The 14441-nt window shown below is 36.7% G+C and overlaps 1 protein-coding gene across 2 annotated transcripts in view; it reads left to right on the top strand.

The window, feature by feature from the left end:
- Positions 1–14441, top strand: part of ino80 (INO80 complex ATPase subunit) — a 191659-nt gene that overhangs the window by 89643 nt on the left and 87575 nt on the right. For both annotated transcript variants that reach the window (XM_051919982.1, XM_028821952.2), the window contains exon 25: positions 1277–1417. In XM_051919982.1, coding sequence (XP_051775942.1) covers positions 1277–1417 — 141 coding nt within the window. The remainder of the gene's footprint in view (positions 1–1276; positions 1418–14441) is intronic.

Below are 14441 nucleotides of genomic sequence, written 5' to 3'. Positions count from 1 at the left end.
AGAAAGCGTTTCATGATTAGTTGCAGATTAGAAGTTTTGCTAATATACATCCAACCTATTTCTCTACTATAGAGGCACTGCTGTTAAGCAAACTAATTCATTTAAATTCGTATAGGATGACTCATCCTTTTAAACTATAAAACAAAGTCAGGAAGATACCTTGCATTCACAGACAATAAATGGAAAGCCTCTTTCCAAAGAATGCACTCTTGCTCAGTCTATGCTAGACACGAATTAAAGCACTTTAAAATAGTAGATATTTACCTACTGAAGATGGGGGTGGTTCTTGGCTAAGAAATAGCTCTTAGAAAACAAAAGGATAACTAGTGTTTTTCAAAAGCTCCACCTTAAGCACAACATGCAGGTTCCCTTCCCTTTTGAACCTGTCTCAACTTGAAATTGTCATTTGTGACTCTAATCAACCATAATCGAGTCATCCTTTTAAATTGTCATTATGGATGTCCCAATAAAATTCCTGGAGTAGGCCACTCAGTAATTCACTGAATTCTCTTTGTGAAAATTACTTAAGGAAACATATAAAGATCCTTCTAGGTAAAGTATTGTGTCACGTTAAGTGGCATGAATTTTTGTTTACTTCATTTTGTACTTGTTAATGCCAGTATGTACAGTAAGTGTTTTGTTGTGGACTAGCATACAATACGAGCCATTTCAGTTTGCAGATTTGCACTTTGGTGCCTGCCATTGACCAGCCACAAACCTGCAATGTCTGGATTATAGTGGCTGTCAGAAGTACTGTGTTTTTTTAATAGCCTGAACTAAAGGAAGCTCCTGGCTGTGGCAGAGCAGATCGTGTTTCTGAGCACTATGAGTTGAATGCTTCCTGGTGACATCAGCTGAGCTCTCTCTGTCTCACACTCAGCCCCCACCATACTGTGCAGTGCCATCGAAACACACCCCTCCTAGGTGTAAATACTGTTTTTTGCAATGGACTCACACACATTATAACAAAACAACAGAATATGAACTCTGCTTTTTACAGATTTGAATGATTATAGATGTCTAGGGTAAATGATTCAGAGATATTGATCTATTTTATTTGATCAGACATTTTTGTCACAATGCAATATTGTAGCTTTATTGCAATTCTTTATGCTTTATTAGTCTGATATTTACAACATAACATCTTTATTTAGACGGTTATTATAATTTTTCATTTTCTTCCCAAGACGATTTTATGTGTTTGCACTGAAACCCCCAGTATGTTAATTGGGATTGTTCAATTGTTTTCTTATGCACATGTGTTTTTGTCATTCAGGAGCTCATTTTTACTAGGCACACTAAAGCGGTAGTGGGCCATACAGACATCATTGTGCATCGAAGAAAATCTGCTACCTCAACCATTAGACATTGCCAGGAGACAGAGCTTCCTAAATTTCTCTTTTGCTCCATACCTCGGGTAAGATGTCTTTTTTTTTTTTTCTTCTTTTACTCTCATTTAAACTTTATATTGATGAAAATCATATAAAATGAAAGTGAATCTTTAATGTTTGTATTTTTTTTTAGTTCAAAAGGCAACTTTTGAACATTTTAATTAGGGATTGTGGTAATGCTTATGGTATTCTATCTGATGTATTTGAGGGTAGATTAATTATGACAGATAATTGTCAGAGTATAACAGTTAACTGTTCAAAAAGAGAGGAAGATTGTGTTGGGTAAACAATGTCTTAAATAGGCTGATGTTTCACTCTTCTTCCCCTGGGGCCACAAAGGTGAAGTAAACATCGAAGATACTTTGCTATAAGCAGAAACTGCAGGAGCTACTTGAAATTGTGAATCATGTGTTCATCTTCTTGATGATATTCCCTGGTGACTAATCAGAGCATATACATTGTTGGAAACCCTGTGCATCTTCAGGGGGTTCCTCAGGGTCACAAGTGTTCTGCCCCTTAACCTGTGGCAAAGTTAACCTTCGCTTGCAAATAGGTTTCAACTGCGAGCTCTTGTCAGCCACAACCATCTTGAGCCACTCTCAGCTGCCACGGCTATTTCCCCTTGGCTTTCTTCATGGATTTAGGTTCCAAACTGATCTTCTATAAGAAATACAGCACTGATGTTGCCGAGAAGCAGTGGCAGCTGACGTCAATGGGGAATAAGCATGGGGAGTGCATGCCACCCTTTGACTAGAGCGTCATCAGACAATTCCTGGTATTTGGCCTTTTTGAATTGGTGAGAGATGGATAGCCCATCCTCCCATGGTGCTATTAGTTCAACCACCACAATAGTTTTCATACACCTGGATAGAAGAACCATGTTTGGATGGAGTGAGGTTACCTACATTTCTTAGTCTGAAGCTTGCTTCAAGATGGAGGGTGGGTTGTTGACAGCTGTCCTTGCCTTTGGGACCTTATGTCTTTGCCTCTGAAAATGGATAATCTCAGGTGGTGCTGCCTGTTTGTTGGCTTTGACCCGCTAAAGATCTGTTCAGTTAGCAATCACTATAAGAACTTTGTCATGCCTCCACCTGTATCGGCTCTCTCTCAGTGCTATGGGGCATCCAGTCAGAATATGATTCAGGGTACAAAGAGTCGCTCCATACTGCTTGCAGGATGGGTCTTCTTCTTTGCCCTAGATTTTTATGTTCCTTGGGGTTGGGAAGAGGTAAGTCACCACACAAAGAAGCAAGGCCAACTTGCCCTGATCAATGCTGTTGTCCTAGTTTTTAGTATTTGCCCCCAACATTGGCCCATTAAGAATAGAAATTGAATTTTTCCTAGAGTCTGGGCAATTAGTTAAAAGGAGTAGACATCTTTTGTGTTGATTACTTGGGCGTTGATAACTTATCCAGACAAACCCTCAGAGCTCCCCACTAGTAACATTTAAACAGTACCATCCTTGTCCTTCCCAATTTGATCTCCTGATGTAGAAGTAACTTTTTATTTGGCACCTCACAATCTAACCCTACCTTTAGCTTTTGGCCTACAGCTTACCTTATAACAGAATAATCCTGAAACCAACATCACATTTATCAATTCTGCTTAAGAAACTTGATATGGTTTATTGTTTCTGTTTGATTAAACAAAGGGATCAGTATAATTATTTATGATCTATTTGTAGTACTGTTATAAAAACTGCTTTGTTTAGATAGGTGCCTTCTGTTATGTGATTTCAACAGTGGCTGCTAGGGAAGATCATTTAAGTATCTTATTTAAAAAGTTTATTTAAGGTAGCCTAATGCATAAGCTTTAGGGATACATTACTATTACACTAGTGCTCACATATCTTAAAGATTATGCTTTATAAGCGCTTTTCTATTTTAAGATAATTCTCATAGTGGTTGTCGTAGAGATATAATGCCATTAAAATGACCTCTGTACTTACAGTTAACTATTTTAGGAATAAGCAGAACTAAAATGGTTATGTGTAGTACATGTAGTTGCCACATTACCCAATCCAGGCTTATTCATTGCACAAAATTATTTCTGATCTGTAAACATCACTTACTACTGGATCTGCTTTGTATGATATGACACCATTTCACACTTTGTTATTGGCATTAGTGGTTCTCGGCTCTTTGATTTATCGTCCTCTCTGTTACATTTTTCTTTACATCACGTAAAACTGTAAGCGAAAGACTGAATTTTCACTAGAATTTATATTGTTTAGAAAACAGTATTTGTTTGGATGTAAATGATGGTAGTCTGGGTCCTTCATCAATATATTTTGTTGAGAATGTTATTGTGACAAATATGGCTTTAAACCTCTGCACTTTCCTACAGATGTGTGTTTCTTGGGCTATCACATAATCAGGTACTTGATTTTGTGAGTCATTTAAGGCCACCATTTACCTACTCCTGGCTTAGAGTTATTAAAATTATTTTTATTTAGGAGTTCACTTATTAGCACCCAGACCATTGCTACTTCTTACTTCCATATAGTATGTATGTATGCTGACTTGAATTTCACTGCACACCCAGGACTGAAAAACACTCATTTTATTTACTACATATATTGAACCCATTTTATTACAGCACAGGTGAGCAAACTTCTTCCTAATTGCCTCTGTGGCTCCAGCCTTTAGCTCAAAGCTAGTTTCATCATTTCAGTCTCATTGTTAACTGAATTGCCTATTTTATCGTAAAACTTACTTTAACTTTCTTTCTGCTTCTTCAGGAATTGATAATATTGTGAACTGTACTTTGCTTTGAAATATACAAAGATCCTTACTACCATGACTATTATTATTCTTTTGGCAACATTTTACTGAACTTTCTTGTCAATAATTGTAGACTTTTGTTGCTTGTTCTTATTAAGCAGAAAACAATCAACTATATGTCACATATAAAAAAGAAGACAACAGGTACTCAACTTTTCATCTTATTTTGTGTTTATCATTATCAGGGCCGGATTTTCCTATAGGCTAACTAGGGTTAGGGTTAGGGCCTCAAGATCAAGAGGGGCCTACATTCAAATTGTTAGCAAAATTTTATTATCTCTCATGTAATTTACAAACTTAAAAATGGAAGGTGAAAGGGCCTCATAAGTGGAATAGCCTAGGGCCTCTTTTCATATAAATCCGGCCCTGATCATTATGTAGCTACTGTAGTTTTGATGAAATGTCATGGTAAGACTGATAAAAATAACTGAGAGTTTGAGGGATTGTAATGCTTTCAAGTCCATTTGTTGATTTTCCAAGAACATGTCATTTTAAGATGAAAGAAATTTCTAATGCTAAAGAATGTTAACAGATAAGAAGAGCAGACTATCCATCTGAATGCCATGCTCCAGACACCAAAAGAGTTAAGAACTTGGTTAGAGCAAAATTCAGCAGCCACTGAGACCCCCTAGGATCTGGAATGCCTGCCTCTGGATTAGAAACACACAAGCCATGTATTCATAGTGTATAGGTCTTAATCAAAATTATATATTCCAGACCTGCATTTTTCACTTGTTCTATTATTCATGTTTATTGTATATTATAAAATACACCCATAATTTGACCATTGTATGCAAAAAACACTTATTAACATTTACATTCAAGGTAGATCTTATTCCAAGAGCTATTATAACATATTGTCAGTTAATTTATTGACCTTCAAACCGTTCATTCAATTTACATTCTGCCTGCCCTATGTTGCTGTTGGCCATCTGGTTTGGAGACTGAATGTTAGCTTGAGGTTTACTTTAATCAGCTTTTCTTTCTGTGCCATCAAGCAAGCCATTTGGAGCTTTCTATCACTAACTCAATAAAACTTATTGAAGGGTTTTTTATATGCCAGGTGAACTTTAAAGACAGTGAATAATGTAAACATGTGCTGGATATATTTTGTAGCAGGTGGTACAGATACTGCTGTATTTAAAAAAAAAAAAAAGTGTATAAGCTGATCCTGGTGAAACACCCCTTAAAATCAAATAAATGTGTTCATTGCAGCACATAACTGCTATTCCATATGATGTTTATATTATAACCACCTGTGTTCTGGAAATTACATATTCTTAAGGCAAAGTGTATTATACTACCTTTAGCTTGCTTGTCTTGAGCACATTTTCACGGTCCACAAAAAGATGTTTCTTCCTATATGTTTGGGCGGTTTAATCCCCATCTTAAATAATATTAAAATGCTTGCTATGATCTGATCATATTTTGGACTTTAAGTTCATGAAGCGTATATGATACATAAGAATATTTCAGGTTAAATAGCAGCCATATATGAGGTTCTTGAAAGCAGCAGGTCATGGTATTCAATAGCTGATCATAGGAAATGCTGATGCAACGGATAATTAACTGAAGGTTACACTTTTTTAAGTTAAACACATACAAATATAATTTGCTATCTTAAAAAGTAAGAGGTTACCATGTTACTGAATTCAGGAAGCCATTAGGCATTACTCAAAATGCATAAATAAAGACTGAAGGATATTTGTTGCCCTTGGCAGTGAATTGTAAGCAAAGTGATTTTTTTGTCTTGTTGTAAAGGCAGGAAATGTCAAGATTAGTCTGACATTAACAAATTGTGCCTGAAATCACCATTCACAACTAATACTAATGAACTGTAGCAGTGTTTAGGATGTAGTATAGCTTTCTGTTTGAGTCTGTCAGTTAAACAGAAAATGGGTATGAATGAGGTAAACTTGATGAGATATTTCATTTCAGGTCAGATTTAATGAAGAAAGGGATCTCTAAGGAAGTCACTTAGTGAGTATTTATTGTGCCAAATAATAATACGAGTGCTGCAGAAAGAATAATATTCATACTGTTCTAATGTTAATGTCTACAGTCAGTATATTATATTTAAAAGAATGAAATAATCAGCAGACTGTTTACTTAAATCTTGAAGTATGTTTGCTTACCTCCAAGCGTAAGCAACTTTGCATTTTAGCACCAGTAGCTTCTCATAGTTTGAACTTCAGCATCTCAGCTTCCTTAATTTCAATTTTTTTAAAACAATTTCTTGGGATCAGACAAATTATTAACAATAAATATACAAATTTCCTTCAAGTCCATAATGTCTTCCATTCTGAAATATGGTGTCATCCAAGTGTGAACACCTTTACCTGTATACGAAGGTGTTTCAGGATAACCCCTTCCTCGGGCACTGACATTCTAAATTGCTATAAAGCAGACCCCATCATTATTAGAACATTCTGCCAACATATAACACTCACTATCATCATTTTTCACTTACACTGAACTTGTAACACTCTGTGTCTCAGGTATAAAATGTTGATTCCTGTAGCAGGTTTTTCCAAAATTCCACTTACATCCCATTGGGAGTCTTAATCAATAAGCACATTAATTGCTTTATCTCAATTTTTTAGCTTTAACTTTTTTAGATCTTTAACTAATTATTAAATCTTGCATGCCCTCATTTAAACACACATCAAGAAATGAATAATAAATTTGAAAAAGTGATTGAACCAATTGGATCCTGTTTATCCCAAGAAGTTGTTCAAAAAAATGTGAAATTATGGAAGCTAAGACACCTGAATTATTAAGATAAGGAGCTATTGGTGTTGAGGTCAGTAAATGTATTACAAGTTTTATGGTACCAGTCTGCCATTCCTCTGAAGTGTTACTCTAGAAAGAATACCATATCTTTGGCTGATTCTATGATTATGTGTCTTCTTAAAAACAGCTTTTGTGTTCATTATTGAGTTTCTCTTGTTTTGGACTTTTTTTCTTTCACATGTATAGTATTGCTAAACATTATGTTGCATAAGGATGATAACTTTACTTTTTGTGCACAATTCAAAAACAACTTTATTGGCCTGCAGTAAGTTTTGTGTTTTCAAAACAGTAATAATTACTGTCTATATAACAAATATGGCCTCAGCTTCAACTTTAAAAATATATGTTCTTAAGATAAGCTTTATGAACTCAACTGACTCCTTTTAATATGCAGATATTACTGTAGTTCTCACAAGATTTATATAGAATTATGTAAGTAAATACTTAGCGGGCATAGTATAGTGGCTCAGTGATTAGTACTGCTGCCTTAAATCTCCTGAGTCCTTCGTTTGAATTCCACCACTGGTCTCCATCTTTGTTTCTTTGTTAATTTTGCACAATCTCCTTGTGGTAGTTTGGTTTTTCATACTAAGAAACATGTTGAAATCATTAAGTGTGAGTGGGTCTCAATGTTAAAGGTGGAAATTGTTGGTGACCCTAAGAAATTTCAGTTATTATATGATAATATGGTGATGTGTTTCCAGTGTTTTGCAATATATTGCATATTGTGATTTGATTCAGCAAAGGTTCATTACATTTCAGGTGGAAACGAAACTTAGCTAATCGGTCCATGAGCAAACAAAACATTTGCGGGAGCTTACAGTACAGTCTATCCTGCAATATCTTGCTTCCTTTGCTTTCTGTTGAGTTGTATCTGCACACACCTATACAAGATGCACAAAAAAACAATTATGATGCATGTCCTCAGTGTATTGATTATATGTGCCTCCACAGATAATATTGCTCTGCTCTACTGTATTGAATTTTTTTTCACTTCTAGTGGAAATTACACATTGCTACTGGGACAAACATTTGCTCCCAAAGCCCTGAGCTGGATTATTGGGGTAGAAGGTGTTTTGAAGCACCCAGTGTAAGGTATTTCTAGCAAATAAGTTAAAGCTAAATAGTAGGCCATTCTTATTCACTGAGGTTAGATGTACTTAAGTCAAGGTCTGCTTTCCATACCTCTGCTTCTAAATTCTAATAGTGAGACACTATATCCAATGTGATATGTCACTGCTTGTAACCCAGAAACCAGAGAAATGGCCTTCAGGCATAGAACCAGGTGATTGATTATCTTAATGACCTCCACTTAGAAACATCAGTGTCTTTAGTCTGGCTTGATAATGTCTATAATGTTTCTCATGTCTGAGAGTGTGTCAAAGTAGCAGGCTTAAAATGCACACTAGAGACGTTTAGCACTTACAGGTCTGCTATTCTTCTTATTTGCTATAACAAAACATGGGAATATTCTTGAAGAGAAAAGTGTTTCTGTATTTCTTCATATTCAAGTTAATGTTGTTGAAAAATCCAACAGCTTGTGTACCATCCCATTATAAATACACAATGTCTGACAACCAGGTATTCCATATTAGTCAGGTGTTTTCAGGTTACATCAATGACACTACCATGAAAAATCTGTGATTCTGTAGTGATGGTTTTATACTTTTATAACCTTGCTGTCCAGATTTGGAATCAGGTGTCCTGGACCAGTGTAAAGAAGAAAGACTAGAACAGTTAGTGGAAGATAAAAATAATCAGAAACATAGCACAGAAACTGACCAGAGTAAAATCAGCAATTCAGAATACCTTCAGATAAAGAACTTGTGTATTCGGCACCTGGCAATGATATAGGTGGTGACAGAAACCCACCATATTTGAAGATATAGATCAGAGTAGTGAAGAAAGACTTTAAAACAGTCACTAAAATTATCAGTCACTCCTATAGTGAAAGGATGATGGGAACACAGAGTACTTTTCATGCAAGTCTTTGGTAGCAGAAGTATAAAGACCAAACTATGGGATATAATCATCTCACTTGCAACAAATATAGAGACAACAGATTAGAAATTGGTAAAAAAAGTAAGCAGACATACTAGTGGAGTTCTGTAATTTAAGTGTCATGAGCATATGAGGCAAAGATAAACCGCGACCAAATAAAGTTGTGACAAACAAAAGAAACTGCACACAGTCCAAAGTATACCAATTCATCTGTGAAAGAAGATGAATGTCGCATCCTGGCTTGGGCATAAATGTCTGTCTCTGACCAATTCATCTTTATCGATGTAACTAATAACTGAACCATCAGAATGGCATACAGGCAGGCAAGGACAAAGACTCAAAAAACACACTGCCAGTTAAACCAAAGAGTTCAAGCGGAAAAAGGTGGAACAATTTCTGATCTGTATCCAACTAAGCATGCATGTCACTTGCTAAAATACAGACTGATATTGTAACTCTTCCTAAATAAATAGCAACTGAAAATAATTAGGAGAAACACCTCAAAAGAAATAAAGCCAAAGGTTTGATTAATTTTTTGGATTTCAGCGGGATGCAGTTATTACACTCCTAAAATGGAGGGAAGGGAAACTAACAAGTCAGATTACTTTTTAATTTAATGTACCACGTGAACTCAAAAATCCAGAATAAAAAGTGGTACTTTGTAGTTTTACCTCACTTTCATCTCCAATCAAAACATTTCCAATTTGACTTAAATATCTCAGTACTAACATAAGACACAGTAATTCTCCTAAACTGTCCACCTAAGGCAAAGGCGTCTGCAACATTTTACCCTTAATGCCCAGATAAGTAAATATTTGTGTTAAGCATAAGGAAATGCATGGTTTGTTTATGAACCTTATCTTTGTCTCTGATTCCGTTCTATAAGATAATAAACTTGCTTGAAAATAACAGTCATGTATCACACATTTAATTTTCCACATTAAATACCCAATCTTTGTCATTTGTGCTGTTTAACTATAATGACCGTTGCAAAGAACTGAAGTATGTCTTGTAAAGCCGATATTTTTATATTCTTCGCAGTTTGACCATTACACGCAAGTGTGGTAGAGGTGGTAGAATTTATACATAAATTACTAATGTGTACAGCCATCCATGATTAAATTTTTGTGCACTGTTTGCTTCAGGAATAAATTCGCCTTCTAGAGAAATACATTACACTCTAACAACACTCTGTGCAGTTAAAAATATAGAGTGTAATAATCACATCCAGTATTTGTTTCCACCAGCCTGAAATTATGTTGAAGCTGGCAGTGTGGTGCAGTTGCTGAAGACTCTAAACCACAAGGTTGCTGGTTCTCTTGCCACAAGTGACAAGAAATACTACAGCATGACCTACTAGTTTTTTGATTTTATTGGAATATGCTTGGCCTGTCACTCATGCTAAAGTAAAATAGCACATCCATTTTCAGATCATGTTCCCAGGCCCACAGAAATACATTTGGATGGAATGACATCAAAATCAATTGCCATTGCAGACATGGAGAAGTGAAACATAATGGGAAAGACTCAGTAATAGCCAGTCACAATATTTGAAATAATTATTAAAAAGGCAGTATGAACAACAGCAGTTAAACTAAACAGACCTCATTCTTAAATAAAAAGTGAAATGCAGTTGATATTTATTATATTGGCTGGTAGATTATTCCACATTTGGGTGCTCTATAACTAAAGTATGTGCCTACTGTTGTAGTTTTATTTTTCTGTCAGTATAAAAAAATCTTCACTTTGTCATTGTAGTCTATGCCCAAAATTATACAGCATGTAGTAATAAGTTCTGTAAGGTTTAAACTGTGGTCTTGACCATTTCCAGTTTTACAGGACAAGTGGAGGAATTTGAACTTTCCATCAAAGTCTAAATAACAGAAGAAGACTAAAGAACAGAAGTTACACACTCATAGATACTTCTTCTATATATTACCTCTTTGCTAATTTCTAAGTAATAATAAAACTGCCTTATTGCAGCATATTATCCTTGAGCAGGTTAAGAAATTGCCACAGTTATGCTTTGTTTCTTATCTGGGGAAAGCGGCATTACTTATGAATTCAAGTATTTAAGTGCAGTTCCTACTGTATGTGTATGTTTTACCTCAAAGTTGTATACTGTTTGGTTCTACTAACTAATTATTATGATCCCATTATAGATTCCATCCATCCATTTTCCAACCCGCTGAATCCGAACACAGGGTCACGGGGGTCTGCTGGAGCCAATCCCAGCCAACACAGGGCACAAGGCAGGAACCAATCCTGGGCAGGGTGCCAACCCACCGCAGCCATTATAGATTGATAATGAAAAAAAATACAGTATATATAACACAAATTAGACGATCTACAAGTCTCCGACTTTAAGATTAAATCTGAACAATATATTCAATCTCTTTTCACTGTTCCGTTATTTCACCAAGTAATAATTTCTGTTTGTTTACACAAATGCGATCTTTACTATTATTTTTTTGAGATTTTCAAATTTTAGTACTTTCATTACCTCTAACGTGCTCTGCATGTGTATCGCGCCAACGTTTTTGAATTCTTTACGACGTTTTACTTTGTCATCTACTCTTTGTCTTTTGTTTCTGGCCCCGGGCCTGGGTAAATCTCTTGGCACAAAGTCTCGTCTTGCGGGATATGAAAGTATCTCTCTGATAAAGGCACGTCTCACCCCAGGCTAAAAAGTCTTGTCTCGTCCCAGGATTTTTTTATATATATATATATATATATATATATATATCTATATATATATATATATATATATATATATATATATATATATATATATATATATATACACACACACAATATTATATATATTGTCTGTTATTCATGTTGTGTAAGGGTGGTATTATTTATTAAGGATGCTATTGCCATATATAGCTTATTGTTTATTAAAAGGAAAACAGGAATGCTTGTTGTTAATTTAAGTGTATTTCATACTAAAATCTGATCTGCATCGTGTGTAAAGGACTTTGAGCAACATTATGTTTAAGTTTAGCATAAGAAAATATATATATATATATTATTTAATATTGAAAACACATCAATGTTAATAAATATACAGAAAATCAAAACGTATGACATAAACTATTTGCAGGATGAGTATCTGGAAGTATTGACCTTCTATTGTTTTTCAGTACAATCTCTTCTACAATGTTACACAGATGTCACATATATTCACCGGCCACTTTATTAGGTCCACCTTGCTAGTATCGTGTTGGACCTCCTTTTGTCTTCAGAACTGCTGTAATTCTTTGTGGCATAGATTGAACAATGTGCTGGAAACATTCCTCAAGGATTTTGGTCCATATTGACATGATAGGATTACACAGTTCCTACAAATTTGTCAGCTACACATCCATGATGTGAATCGTTCATTTCACCTTATCCCAAAGGTGCTCTACTGGATTGAGATCTGGTGACTGTGGAAGCCGTTTGTGTCCAGTGAACTCAGTGCCATGTCCAAGAAACCATTTCCAGATGATTTGAGCTTTGTGACATGACATGTTATCCTGCTGGAATTAGCCATAAGAAGATGGGTACACCCTACCATCTGAATGTCGCAGCAGAAATCAAGACTTATTAGACCAAGCGGCATTTTTCCAATCTTATATTGGCCAATTTTGGTGGGCCTGTGCGAATTGTAGCCTCTGTTGCCTGTTCTTAGCTGACAGGAGTGGCACCCCGGCGTGGTCTTCTGCTGCTGTAGCCCATCTGCTTCAAGGTTCGACGTGTTGAGCGTTCAGAGATGCTCTTCTGCACACCTCAGTTGTAGAGAGTGGTTATTTCAGTTACTGTTGCCTTTCTATTAGCTCGAACCAGTCTGGCCATTCTGACCTCTGGCATCAACAAGGCATTTTTACCCAGAGAACTGCCACTCACTGGATATTTTCCCCCTTTCGGACCATTTTTTGTAAACCCTTGAGATGGTTGTGCGTGAAAATCGCAGTAAATCCGCAGTTTCTGAAATACTCAGACCAGCCCATCTGGCACCAATAAGCTTGCCACGTTCAAAGTCACTTCAATGACCTTTCTTCCTCATTCTGATGCTCGGTTTCAACTCCAGTAGGTCGCCTTGACAATGTGTACATGCCTAAATGCACTACGTTGCTTCCAATTGACCGGCTGATTGTATATTCCCATTAACGAGCAGTTGAACAGGTGTACCTAAAAAAACTGGCCAGTGAGTGAAGTTGGTGTGTCTTTTCTTGCAGAAGCTTGAACTTTGATTATGCTTTTTGGGGAGTTGTGATGACAGGGATTTCAGTCATTTCAATTGGTTTGTATCCTGACAGAAGTAATGAAACTGGTTTTGTCCTAAGTCACAAACTGAACCAAAGACATATTACTTGAAAGAAATACTGATTAAACATCATCACAGTCGTTTCTGATCTGTAATAATGATGTTTTAGACTCAAGTGGGTATCAGTTTTTTGTATAAGCTTTTTGCTGTTGATCCATCCATCCATTGTCTCCCACTTATCCGAGGTCGGGTCGCGCGGGCAGCAGCTTGAGCAGAGATGCCCAGACTTCCCTCTCCCCAGCCACTTCTTCTAGCTCTTCCGGGAGAATCCTAAGGCGTTCCCAGGCCAGTCGAGAGACATAGTCCCTCCAGGGTGTCCTGGGTCTTCCCCGGGGCCTCCTCCCGGTTAGACGTGCCCGGAACACCTCACCAGGGAGGCGTCCAGGAGGCATCCTGATCAGATGCCCGAGCCACCTCATCTGACTCCTCTCGATGCGGAGGAGCAGCGGCTCTACTCTGAGCCCCTCCTGGATGACTGAGCTTCTCACCCTATCTTTAAGGGAAAGCCCAGACACCCTGCGGAGGAAACTCATTTCAGCCGCTTGTATTCGCGATCTCGTTCTTTCGGTCACTACCCATAGCTCATGACCATAGGTGAGGGTAGGAACATAGATCGACTGGTAAATTGAGAGCTTCGCCTTGCGGCTCAGCTCCTTTTTCACCACGACAGACCGATGCAGCGCCCGCATTACTGCGGATGCCGCACCGATCCGCCTGTTTTTTTTGCTGTTGATATTCTACAGTAAACTAAACTAGTTTTTAAAAATGGTTTAAGGATTTTTTTTTTTTTTTGCACAAATTTCTAATCTAATATAGGCTTTGTTGTCTGTTTGGATTTCTATATTAGTGTACCAGACTCAATTCCATACGGAGTCTGCTTCATTCCCAACCAGAGAACTGTTGCTGAAAGCCTAGCATATGTCTGCTACTTTTTAATTTTTTGAGTAACTCACCAGAATTTGGCAGAATAACTTTGAAGCAGATGGTATGCCGGATGATGCATAATGAATACTGCTACTAAGGGATTCGTGACCAGGAAATGGCTGTAGTCATAATGAGATCAAATACAGAGATGTGCAGAAGGTACTTTTTAATCTAGACGTGTAATTAAGTCTTCTCTCATGCAGATAGTGTGTATATGTGATTATACAGCATACAGTG

The sequence above is a fragment of the Erpetoichthys calabaricus genome, chromosome 16 (assembly GCF_900747795.2).
Source record: "Erpetoichthys calabaricus chromosome 16, fErpCal1.3, whole genome shotgun sequence".
Taxonomy (NCBI): Eukaryota; Metazoa; Chordata; class Cladistia; order Polypteriformes; family Polypteridae; genus Erpetoichthys; species Erpetoichthys calabaricus.
The sequence above is the reverse complement of the archived record's forward strand: the minus strand, read 5'-3'. Positions and strand labels throughout refer to the sequence as shown.